The sequence below is a fragment of the Bison bison genome, unplaced genomic scaffold, assembly GCF_000754665.1.
Source record: "Bison bison bison isolate TAMUID 2011002044 unplaced genomic scaffold, Bison_UMD1.0 scf7180017864175, whole genome shotgun sequence".
Taxonomy (NCBI): domain Eukaryota; kingdom Metazoa; phylum Chordata; class Mammalia; order Artiodactyla; family Bovidae; genus Bison; species Bison bison.
In genome coordinates this window covers 44,900-57,988 of record NW_011494747.1, presented here as the reverse complement: position 1 = coordinate 57,988, position 13,089 = coordinate 44,900, and the positions used below count along the sequence as shown (strand labels likewise).

Below are 13,089 nucleotides of genomic sequence, written 5' to 3'. Positions count from 1 at the left end.
CCTGGAGAATCCCAGGGATGGCGGAGCCTGGTGGGCTGCCATCTATGGGGTCACACAGAGTCAGACACGACTGAAGTGACTTAGCAGCAGCAGCAGCAAGGCATTAAACTCTTCCCTTGCTTTGGTAATCAGACCTTCCTTACATTCTGCTGGAATTACATATGTAAAAATTATATATACACTATTTCTAGAATCTTGGCTTCTAGAATGTAACATTTTGTGTGTTTTCAGATATTTAACTTGAAATATTTTTCTAAATGACTTTATGGAAGATCTTGGCTTTTTCCTTCCATTTTCTTTCTTTTTCTCCTGCCAATACAACCATTTGGTGACTCCAAGAAAACCAAACATTTAAATCAAGTTAAATAGCTTTCTCAAACATCATTAGTGTATTTTTTGTATTTCAACCTAAATGTTGGTAAGAGGGTTATTAAGCAATTATGTGAAACTGTGCTGAGCTGGCACATCTTCGTATGTGAATACATGCCACATCCTGCCCCTCTCAGCTGGTGCAATTGGCTAATCTAGGTGTGCAAATGAAATCTTAAACAAAAATCCACATGGGTCTCTGTACAACCTTAATGATTAACACCTAACACTTAGAAAATTAGACACCCTGGAAGTTTTTCAATTATAGTTAACAGATGCTGGCTGTCATTCTTGTTTGAGTCCAGAATTCTTCTCAAGTTTTTAGATGAGATAGAAAAAACACTTTAGGGGTCAGGGAGATTTACAAGTCCCTAGGAGCAGTAAGTGACTGAAGAAATTGAGGTAGGACATTGCAGGATAGAGACTGCTGTTTTGATTGTGTATATTTTAATTCTTGTCTGAAGCTTTAGCTCTCATTACCACCATCTATTTGAAGCAATTGACAAGACCACAAAAGGTAAATCCTGTGATTCAAATATCTTTACCTGATAAAATTTTAAGCAGTAAATTAACCCGGTCTCTAGATCCGATGAACAAGGGAAACATATAGTCTTTTATATTAGTATTAAATATTTTCTCTTTAGCCATCCAAATGCAAGGGCAGCCAAGCATTATATGTGTTGGACATATATTATCTCTCAGTCCTGCAAGATGCAAAGATGGCTAAACATATACCATTCAGTAGGTTGTAGTTTGACCTAGAAAGGCATTCTTTTGTGAAAAAGGAAACGATAGTTTCTTTTCAATGTTTATAGATTCAGGAGTACTATCTGCTATTAAAATAGCTTTGCATTTAGCACAAATGGATTACTGAACCTGGAAGAGGATCAGAAAAAAAGCATCTGTATGAGCTAGAATATATGTAGAAGCAGGCAATACAGTTCCACTGGGCAATTTTCCATATCAAGTACTTAACTGTAAATAAAATTTAAAATGTGAAAGAAGGATGCTTTCGTATTTCAGATCATGCTGACTTTCAGCAAAATTGCTCCTACAAGATACATGGGAGCAAGTTTATACTCACATTCTATAATCAAGGGTGAAGAGTAATCATATTCCTTTATCTTGATGTTGTCAAGGGATATTTATGAACTGGATCTGTTAACTACCCACCTCGAAGCTTTTTCATTGTAAGATGAAATTACCTTTTCCACGGCCTTAACCTCTATATGGCGCCAAGCTATGAAAACATCCAAGGCCTTAAGCTGATAAGTATATGAGGGAGAGGGTAAAGACTTCAAGACATGAAGGATAGGCAATGACCAAGCATTATGGACTGAGCAGGGCAGTGAATTATTAAGATAAAAGAAAAATAAGAGTGGAAATATAAGGCTTTTACATAACCACCACCTTCAATCCTGGAAGTTTGAATCTATGCTTTGTATAAATGCAGTTGCTTTTTCATTACGATATCAAATAATTCTCAAATTCTAAATTTAGCATTATCTAGGTATCTCTCCCCAAACCAAAAGATGATTTAATAAACAAAACACTGATATTTTATAAAGGATGGAGGATAAGTTTCAGAATCTGACATATCTGAGTTTGAATTCTACTATTTTCACTTTTGCGATCTTGAGCAAGTTACTGACCTTCTCAGATTTTCCATTTCCTTATGTGCAACAGGAAGATAATAATATGTTCCCCCTTATGAGTGATAGGTGTTTTAAAAGAATAAAGTGATTGTTTTAGATCCCAGAATGTTGTGGGCATTCAATATGTGGTTGCTCTATAACAGAGAAGCCCATTACAAAATTAGTCTTATTTAAAATTTTTCAGCTATTGAAGAATGTATTGTATAATAAATATTAAGAAGAGGAAGAATTTGGTATCCGTTAGCTGATAATTAAGAAGCCAGTAGACAGTACAGTGTCCACTCAGTATCGACAGCCCTACACCACCAAAGAGCCACTTCATTCAGAGTCATACTTGAGACTGAAAGGCCTGTTAGTACCTAGAACATATGCATAGCGAAATTCTATTTTACTGGGCTGTCACTGCAATCCTGCATACATGGAGAAAACAAGCTGTGGAGCTGTCAATCCCAGACAACCAGAAATAGTTAATTAGCAGAAAAATTACTAAAGCCAGTGTGATCGCTTTCCGCCTTCCTTGGCTTCTCTGCATGAGCGCTTCCAGCCTGGGCTTAGGGACTTGCTTAGTTACGCCTTATTTAACTTGACCAACTGGAGGGTGTTGTGTCAGCCTGAATGAGAGCCTCCTGGGGCTGTCAGAGCACGCAAAGGAGTAAGTTCCTAAGACTCTTTGGAACCCTGAAAAAGTTACCTATTAGCTCCTAGCTTCCAGCAGGAGCTGGCACATTTTCCGTCTGTTTCCTCTTTACTCCTCTCACAACATGCTGTGATCAAAGGAGGCTGTGTTTTAAAAAGGCTTATAGATATATAATGGTATCATTTTTGCACTGCTTTCTATAAAAATCACAGCAAAGTGTGACTTAGAGTTGAGTCAATGAAATGTTGTTATTCAAGCATAGGGAATGAAAGCTATTAAAAGGGGAAATGATCAGTTTTTCCTTCCAAACTGGACCAAGTATTGTCTCTTGATCATTATGCATCTATTATATAGCTAATATAAGTTAGATGTATAAAATCAAAGGAAAATATTCTTGCAAATAAAGTAAGATTGCTTAACATGTATGTTTTTTTTTTGTTGTTTGTTTGCAGGAAGGACTACGGATGCTCATTTCAAGAGATCTAGACTGTACCAATACGATGTATGTCCAGTTCTCACTTCGATTTATAGCAAAAAGTAAGTCATTTCTATGGGTATGAATTCACTATTTCCCTTCAAGCAAATTTCCCCATGCATGGTTCCTCCTCCGCAAAGAAATAACAGATTTTAGGCCCATAAATTTTGTTATATGGGAGAGCCAACATAAATTTGAGTGCATAAGTGTTTGCAAATGTTCTTCTATAATATACATCCATTTTAATGTCGGGGTAAGATTACTACTTATTTTATAATGATTTCATACAGAAATACTAATCATACTAGTCCTCTGCTGGTTAAATTTATCATCACATCCCTGAATCTTTTTTTTTTTTTTACCACTTATTTCTAGCTGAAAGAAATTTAAATTTTAAAAATTTAGCTTTTGGAAACTTGATATTTTCTTTCATAGATGTAAACCCCTAAAGCCAACTCTGTCATTCTGACCTTCCATATTAACTAAATAATTTTCCTGACAAATAATGACATTTGGATATAAGGAATTTTCAAGTAGACTTTTGATAATATCATGAGATGTAAATGTTTGACCCTTTGTAGAGCTGTGAAGCCTATAGAATCAAAAATTTTTGACATAATATTTCCTAAATGAAATATAGAAAGATATGTGTTCATATTGAGAAAAAGAAGGAGATAGTACTGTATGAAAAATCCAAGATTTGGTGTGTGTTTTGAGATCTATTTATCCAGAAATTGCAACCCATCATCACTTCAGCTTGCCTCAGAAGCATTTGGACTATAAAGCATCTATGTGAATGCAAGTCAGGTTATGCACTGATGCAAAAAAAAAAAAAAAATAGTCTAAGATTGTACAGTATTCCCATTTTTATCACAATGTGTTTGTGCCTGTGTTTTCTTCTTTCTAGGTACCCCAGAGAGGTCCCATTCTATTCTATTGCAATTCTCCATCAATGGGGGAATCACCTGGCATCTGATGGATGAATTTTACTTCCCTCAAACTACCAACATACTTTTCATTAATGTTCCCTTGCCATACACTGCCCAAACCAACGCTACAAGATTCAGACTCTGGCAACCTTATAATAACGGTAAAAATGCTTAAGTTCTCCTATGGTCAAAACTGATTGTGGCATGTTAACGTGCTTTCCCCTAGGCTGTGGAGGAAGTGTTTGTCAGCTAAGTGACTTCACTGTCAATAGCACATTTTGCATGCTTCACTTTTGAGGAGTTTCAAGGAATATTTAGCTTTATATATCTCTACCTTCATACTTGACTATATATTATCTTCGTGTTTGATTCCTATGCAAATATAGCTAAATCCTGTCATAGAGCTATGCTTTTTAAAAAATAATCCAGCTCTACCATTAGGTACTCATCAGTTGTAACTACATTTTTTACTGAATTCATTTAGGAATACATAGTTCTGAGTGCGGCACTTCGCTAATGAGACAGAACAACGTTAGAGCAAAATGCCATGACAAAGAGGGACTGACACCAAGCAGATAGTGCCTGAGATAAAATATTCTGTCATATACACTTGACTCAGTGATAAGTTAAAGTGAATGTATAATTTAACAGCGTTTTCAAATGCTTAGAGAAAACAATTTTACAGATTTGTAATGTTTTATTGCTTCCTGTATTTCTATTAACTGCTTTTTATAAAGAACCAGACTCTACCAAATTGTACCTTTAGTGGCCTAGGTAAGCACAGAGATATCACATTAAGCGAATTCTTTGCAAAGGTAACACAGAGTGGATAAAAAAAAATGTACCGCCATCTCTAAAACTTAACCTGAGTGTGTCCTTTATAATCAGTAAGTCAAAAAATAAAATAATTGTAACTTATTGTGAACAGAAAAAATAATCTTGTATAATCGCTGAGTCCAAAAATGCAGCCAGTTTTACAGTCCAGAGGATAGTTGTCTTCATATTAAGTTTGGAATGCTTACCAATTTTTCTTCATTTCTTTCACCAATTGCTTCCAAAACAAGAAAAGGGAAGAAAGTTCCTAGGATTAGAACAGTGACAGGATTAAAGAGGGAAAGGCACATGTGACTTCATTTAAATCATCAGGTTGTTTCTATAGGCTTCTATTTATAGATCCTTTTATATATTTTATAAGAATTCTACTAAAAGTAGCAATCAGTGAAGTAGCAACCTTGGGGAACCTTGTTGTTTCTGCTTGGCATGGTCTTATCACCTTGTTTCCAGTTCAATCCAAGCAGTGTTTTGCAAAAGCACTGGGCTTACCCTTCTTATCTACTCAGTAATATCTTCCTTGGGCTTCTCAGGTGACTCAGTGGTAAAGAATCTACCTGCAATGCAGAGACCTGGGTTCGATCCCTAGGTTGGGAAGATCCCATGGAGAAGGAAATGGCAACCCATTCCAATATTTTTGCCTGGAAAATCCCATGGACAGAGGAGCCTGGTGGGATACAGTCCTTGGGGTCACAAAAGAGTTGGACATGACTTAGCAATAAAACAGCAAATACCTTACTTAAACACCCTACCTGAGTTGCTGAATCAAATTCTATGACAGCCTAAAGAGTGATTTTCCTAATTTTCTGTATGTTCCCATATAGCTCCAACTAAACATACATGTTTGAAAAGCATTAAAGGAAAAATAAAGTAACATATAACAGAATGTTTTCTTCTGTGTAGTTTTTAACAATTAAATAAAGCCGCAGAGTTGGACACGACTGAAGCGACTTTGCAGCAGCAGCAGCAAAGCTGCACAACAAGCCAGTGTTGTAATGGCCATGGTCCTTAAGCCTAAAGGAAACATGATTCTAAGTCATGCTGCTAAGTCACTTCAGTTGTGTCTGACTCTGTGCGACCCCATAGACGGCAGCCCACCAGGCTCCCCCGTCCCTGGGATTCTCCAGGCAATAACACTGGAGTGGGTTGCCATTTCCTTCTCCAACGCATGAAAGTGAAAGTAAAAGTGAAGTTGCTCAGTCGTGTCAGACCCTCAGCGACCCCATGGACTACAGCCTTCCAGGCTCCTTTATCCATGGGATTTTCCAGGCAAGAGTACTGGAGTGGGGTGCCATTGCCTTCTCCGCTAAAATATCCTGAGTTGCTCCATAAATAGACTAGTTAGTGTAACTCATTTATAAATCCACAGGCTGACCATCCATCCTCATAGATTCAGGCATGTTACAGATTCCCTTAAACCATGAAAGCATAACTCAAAGCCCACTCTTGCTGCTGGAGGGTCCATGGTACCATAGCACTGCTGTGACAGGAAGTGAAGCAAACTCTTACCAGTCTTCTGAAATTAGTGAGGCTCTTTCATGCAATGTCAACTTAAAAGGATTGAAAGCATAATTTTTTCCATACTTTAATCTGATAATACAGTATTATATAGTTTGTGCTTCTTTTTCTAGAAGGCATATGTTTAAACCAATAGTTACTGAGTTCCTTCTGTCCTTTCTTCCTTTGAGCAAAAATGTTCATCCAATTTTCACCTTTGAAAACTTGCTTTATCCAAAAATGCCATAGGTAAGAAAGAAGAAATCTGGATTGTTGATGACTTCATCATTGATGGAAATAATTTAAATAACCCCGTGATGCTTCTGGATACTTTTGACTTTGGGCCCAGAGAAGACAATTGGTTTTTCTATCCTGGTGGTAACATTGGTCTCTATTGCCCATATTCTTCCAAAGGAGCACCGTAAGTATTTAATTGAAAAGTTAAAAATAAAGCCACTGCTCTGTAGAGATCACAATGAGCTTTTGCCTAAATGGATTCCTTGGTGTTTTCTTGTGTTAACAGTGAGGAAGATTCAGCTATGGTGTTTGTTTCCAATGAAGTTGGTGAGCATTCCATTACTACTCGTGACCTGAATGTGAATGAGAACACCATCATACAATTTGAGGTACTTGACTTTGTTCTATTAGTAATGCTTTAAATTTTATCTTGAACAAAAGCTAGGAAAGAGGAGGAAAATCTCAGATGATTTCATGCATTATGACTTTCCATTTTTGTGCAAGGACAAAAGAGGTTTTACATCATAATTCATTTTTATTAGCAGAATGTATTATCCTACTAAAGTTTATTTCTGAATTTTTAGTCCTTTATTTACGATATAATTTCCTCACCTACTACAATGAGAAATTGTCAAATTATTTCAAACATTATAAAAATGAAAAGGACTATACTATTCTTGTGCTATTTTTCACAATTTTTATGTGTTACTTAAGACCCAGGTTAGTGTGATTATAGTCTATACCAGGCCAGCACTTTTGTTTAATATTTATCATGATGTCATGAATTTTACAGATAAAATAATGCTTACTATTTTTTTTAATTTCTGTATATTTCATCACTCTTTATGGACTCCTTTTATTTTTCATGACAGAAATTTTAAATGTATAGAAAAAAAAACTTTTATATATTTAAAAACTTAGATAAAATCAGCAGAACCAAAGATACATTGTGCTAAGGTTCAATAGTCTTAACTTATGAAGATACTTTTTCATGGTTGAAACCTATACTAATCATTGGACAGGCTTAAATTAGTGCCTAATTGTGTCAACAAAATTTTTAATATTTGCTCTAGATTAATTGTATCCTCTAAATTAGAGTTGTTTCTTTCATCTTAAAATCAAAGACCAAATGATGCCTTAGTGGAGAAATTATTCTCTATTCTAAGCTTTCTGTTATATTTTCTAATTTTTTAAGTAACTTATATAACCTTGTTTTATATTTCTATTATTTATGCTTTAAATGTTAATAAAAAGTAATATCTATGGCCCTTTCAAGAGTTCTGTTATCAAAAGAATCTAGGTAGAAATAAATGCCTATAGGTGGTAAAGTTTACTCAATCAGAATAGTTTACCCATCAAAAGAAAAGAGGAGTAACTTCAACAAGAACAAAAATTATAGAAATATATCCAGTTGCTATGACAGCAAGAAAATGTTAATCCCAATTGGAAGAGGGAAATTTTTTTCATGAAAAGAATCGCATCCATTTGTTTAAGTTTTAGTTTAATTCACTTGAAAACATGAAAAAGGAATGAAGTGATTGTTTCCCTCATGTTTAAAAAGTCCTTTCTGAGAAATGTTCTCACTATGCTGGGAAATGGTGACAACAATTTTATTTCATTCTGTTTTAATATTGAAAACATACTGGAGATTCTCCATGTGCAAAACTTGGGATTGTTTGAAGGTGTCACAAGATGAAAAATAGAAGGTCTTCCCATCCAGCAGTCTGAAAAAAAAAGCTAATGGTTAAAATTAGAGAAACAATCTTTTCACTACAGTTTGTATGAGTTGGCAATGAATGTGGGCTAAAGGTAAATTTTGGAATTCCATGCCAGTCTCTGCCTTATTCACTTCCTAGCTTTTTATAACAATGAGGGAAAATAAATTTTTCATGAGGCCCTTTGAGGTTCTTTATGAAAAAGTATTATTTAAAGATAATATGCAATATTACTCAGGCAAAACAGATTTTCATGGTATTAAATATTTCAGCAAGACAGTTCCCAGGAAAATGGACCCTCGAGAAAATAATGAAGTGGTGAATCATTTCAAGGCTTGTTGCTCTGAGGTAATTTGTATCATTTTTTTCTTCTTTGTCAAGATCAATGTCGGATGCTCAACTGATAGCTCCTCTGCTGATCCGGTCAGACTGGAATTTTCCAGGGACTTCGGGGCAACCTGGCACCTGCTGCTCCCCCTCTGCTACCACAGCAGCGGCCATGTCAGCTCCTTGTGCTCCACTGAGCACCACCCGAGCAGCGCCTATTATGCAGGGACCACCCAGGGCTGGAGGAGGGAGGTCGTGCACTTCGGGAAGCTGCACCTTTGTGGGTAAGGACCTACTGCTTCCAGCTATGTTTTTCTCATTTCACAGTTTTCTTCACGATGTCATGGCTGACTTGCCACTTTATCAGGGAAATGTCCACCTTACGTTTCTTCCTCAGTTCTCCACTGAAAGCAGATCAGTGGATGTTTAAAACATAGGACACTGAGCTGACATACTACTAATTCATGGTTTGAGTGTGTGTGGGTGCTCAGTTCTGTCCAACTCTTTGTGACTGCATGGACTGTAGCCCTCCAAAGTCCTTTGTCCATGGAATTTTCTAGGCAAGAATACTGGGGTAGGTTGCCATTTCCTACTCCAGAGATCCTCCTAACCCAGGGATCGAACCCACATCTCCTGTGTCTCTTGCATTGGCAGCTGGATTCTTTTACCACTGAGCCTCCTGGGAAGCTAAAGAACATTTGGCTTGAAGACAGATTTAAAAGAGCACACCGTAGGCAGCACCCTATCCTGAGTTTTATATCTACATGGGTCTTTATTAGATCAATTAAGAAGCAACAGAAATATAGTTTTTCCCCAGTGTTATAATCTGTCCCCCACCTCACAACTTAAATGCAGTTAGAAGTTTTACTTTCAAATATCTACTTATATCTTTTGTGCAAGGAGAGGGCACATATGGAGGGTGGAAGCCGCAGAATATTCCAGGTGTTTCATAAATATATATATATATATACACACACATAAGCACTCTGCCCCCAGGTATTTCTATTTTTTCAACCTCTCTCAGTATTCTTGTTACATATATGTGACTCTTCCATTGAAAAGTTATTTGGAAGTAAAGAACTTCAATCCCAATAAATATGAAATGAAAAGTATAGTTCAAAAAATAAAACTAATAATATAGGTGAACAAAGAGAGAAAGTCAACAAAGTGGCCTACTTCAGAATTTGTCTTTTCCCTCAGAATAAAGAACTTACTCTTTTAGGGTATTTAAAAAAAAAAAACTACTAATATTATACTTTCAAGATGGGGATAGATTTACATTCCCCGTGTGAAACTCAGCATAAATAGAAGTCTCAAGTCTTCAAGCAAAAGTACTAATACTTAGAACTTTTCCAAAAGGGTGAAAGTGCTCTTCAAAAGTCTTCATTGTCTTTGAACATAAATCCATTCACTCCTCATGATACCATCAGCAAAATTTTTGTAATTTGATTGCTAAGGACTCTAATATTTTATACTATTGAGTATATAATTTATTAATTCTTACTGTTATACCAGGATACTGTTCTAATTATTAGAAAATCTAATTTAAAAAAAATAAGCATTACTAAATAAAACATCCTCAAGATTCTTTAGAAGTGATAGTCGAGGAAGCAAGGAAAATCTCTGAAGACCATAAGAATAGATAGAGCTGATGACTCAGTCAGCACAACCAGAAAGCTGCTATTAGGGTGTATGGAGGTGGGGTGTGAACCTGTCTATATAAGAATTAGCAGGGGGAAATAGCTCAGGAAAAAACTTTTTACACAAAGTCAATTGTGTTATTTAGGATTATATGTTACAAGAAATATAAAGAGGCTTACCAAAAGCAGTGGAAGAACTTACTAGAAACATGCTAGGAAATCATGGACTCCACTGAGAAAGTGTGAGGACATCAGCAAAAGGAGTTTGTGATCCTTTTTGTCATGTTAATAGTAACATCACTCATCAAACTCCAGCTCCCATTGTCTAGAATTCTTAATTCTACATTTCTAGAAAATAAAATCTGAGCCAGTCAGCTATGGCCAAAAGACCAAGAGCTGCAACAGAGGGATAGATGCCCAAAGTCCATGTTTATAGGAAGTACTACTGTCCTTTAGTCACTAAGTCATGTCTGACTCTTTTGCGACCCAATGGACTGTAGCCCTCCAGCTCCTCTGTACATGGGAATTCCCAGGCAAGAATATTGGAGTGGGTTGTCATTTCTTTCTCCAAGAGATATTCCCAACCCAGGAATCAAACCCGTGTCTCCTACATTATAGGTGGATTATTTACCACTGAGCCACCTGGAAAGCCCTTATGGGCAGTGTAGACAGGGAAAAATGGTTGGATAGCCAATCACTTTTACACCTATGACCTATACCATGGTCATTATGGTATTGTGAAAAGCTCCAGGTTTTCGTTTAAGTGGACTATTAATTTCTTCCAATGGCTCAGGTAAGAATTAGGTTAAATAGAAAACAACCATAAAGATAAGGTGAAAGCCATGAGTTTAGATTGTCTTAACAACTGAGACATGCTTCCGAAAGTTCCTACATGAAAATAATCCATTTAAAGGCATATGAAATAAGATCACTGCCAAACAGAGGTACTGAATGAAGCTCCCCACCCCAGGACAGTATTCCAGGGTCCCAGAGCCTGCATCACTATCAGTTGATTTTGCCCACCAGGCTGTGCTTATACGTGAGGCGTGGTGATATAATTTGAGCAAGAGAAATGCAGACATCTATATTTTTACCTACTGATATTGGGATTCAGTTTAAAATATGCCTCCTCTAATTATAAAAGGTACAGAACTTAACCATCTTGTTCTTTGTATTCCATGTGATTTTCATTTCTACGAAAAGAAAGTAAACGTGTTAAGGAGGCATGCCAGCTTTTACAATGGTATAAACTTACCTTTCAAACTGACTTCAACGGTTCCTGCAAAGAGAAGAATTTGCCTTAGAAGTGTTCTCTAGTCCTTGTTCAGGAAAACAGTTAGCACTCTTCTTAAAACCCACACAGGCATGAGTTGCTGGAAGGCAAAAGTTAAATTTTCTCCAACTCAGTGAACCATTCCTTGGTTTGTATTCAACATGGTACATAATAATGGCACAAGTGCTAGATGCTAAGAAAAATATATTACCCGTGTTTAAATCACCCTTTTATGTGCACTTATAGGATACTAGGTACCAAAAAAACTATACTAAGTGTTTCAGGTGTAGAAATGGCATTTTTGCCATTTCAAATGTCAATTCACATTTGAAGTGTTAAGTATTGAGCTTCTATCACATATTATTCACATCACCCTTGTGTCTTTTTCATTTGGAGTCTTTTTGTCTTTGAAACTTCCTAATTCCTTTTGCTTTATACAGTTTCATAATGAGTCAACCAAAACCCCTATTTAATGAAAGCACTGCTGTGTGCTTGAAATTTAAAGTTTACATTTAAAAAACAGATCCTTTGAATACCACTAGCCTGGGAGAACAGACACTGACATTCACTAGGGAGGGTGGCAGTGAGAAATTTTCAAAATAAGATTTCAGCAGATGGGGAACCACAGTGAAACCAGACCCTTCAGTCCATTTATCATAGTACTTGCAGTTTCTGTGTCAAGACAGGTGAACAATAATAAATATCCAACCAAGGTGGTTCATTTGTATTCAGAACATTTGAATAAATAAAAAGTTCAAAAAAATCCATGTAGGCTTTTATTCAAAGGAAAACTCCAGCCATTTCCCTCAGCTCAGCAGTCTGAAAAGTTCAAAAGGTAGGAAGTGCTTCTTGCCAAGACTAAACTCTGACAGGTATTAGATAATAAAATTTAATTATGAACTGGCATTTTGGGGGCACCTTAATATAGTTGTAGTCTTGATATGAACAATGAAATTAGGGTTAAAATTATATGTGGGAACTTGACTCTGTCTGCTTTACTACCTACTAAACTTTAGAAGTCTAATAAATGTTTCTGATACTGACTTCTAATTTCTGTTTCTCAAATAAAAAATTATTCAGAATTTGGTTTCTATATAATTGAAAATTGGGCCAATTCATAGGGTACTAATATGAGTGCACTGGGTTGGAAAGATCCCCTGGAGAAGGAAATGGCAACCCACTCCAGTATACTTGCCTGGAAAATCCCATGGACAGGGGAGCCTGGTGGGCTGCAGTCCATAGGGTCGCAAAGAGTTGGGAACGACAGAGCGACTAACGCTTCTGACTTGTGTCAGTTCAATTCAGTCGCTCAGTCATGTCCGACTCTTTGCGATCCCATGAACTGCAGCACGCCAGGCCTCCCTGTCCATCACCAACTTCCGGAGTTTACCCAAACTCATGTCCATTGAGTCGGTGTTGCCATCCAACCATCTCATCCTCTGTCATCCCCTTCTTCTCCTGCCCTCAGTCTTTCCCAGCATCAGGGTCTTTTCAGATGAGTCAG

General features: G+C 36.7%; 1 protein-coding gene across 1 annotated transcript in view; it reads left to right on the top strand.

Moving 5' to 3' along the window:
- LOC104990283 (reelin) overlaps positions 1 to 13,089 on the top strand; it is a 531,703-nt gene that overhangs the window by 475,152 nt on the left and 43,462 nt on the right. Inside the window, exons 37-41 of the mRNA XM_010842284.1 lie at positions 3,114 to 3,198; positions 4,044 to 4,226; positions 6,643 to 6,814; positions 6,917 to 7,019; positions 8,727 to 8,956. Of these exons, the coding sequence (XP_010840586.1) occupies positions 3,114 to 3,198; positions 4,044 to 4,226; positions 6,643 to 6,814; positions 6,917 to 7,019; positions 8,727 to 8,956 (773 nt within the window). The remainder of the gene's footprint in view (positions 1 to 3,113; positions 3,199 to 4,043; positions 4,227 to 6,642; positions 6,815 to 6,916; positions 7,020 to 8,726; positions 8,957 to 13,089) is intronic.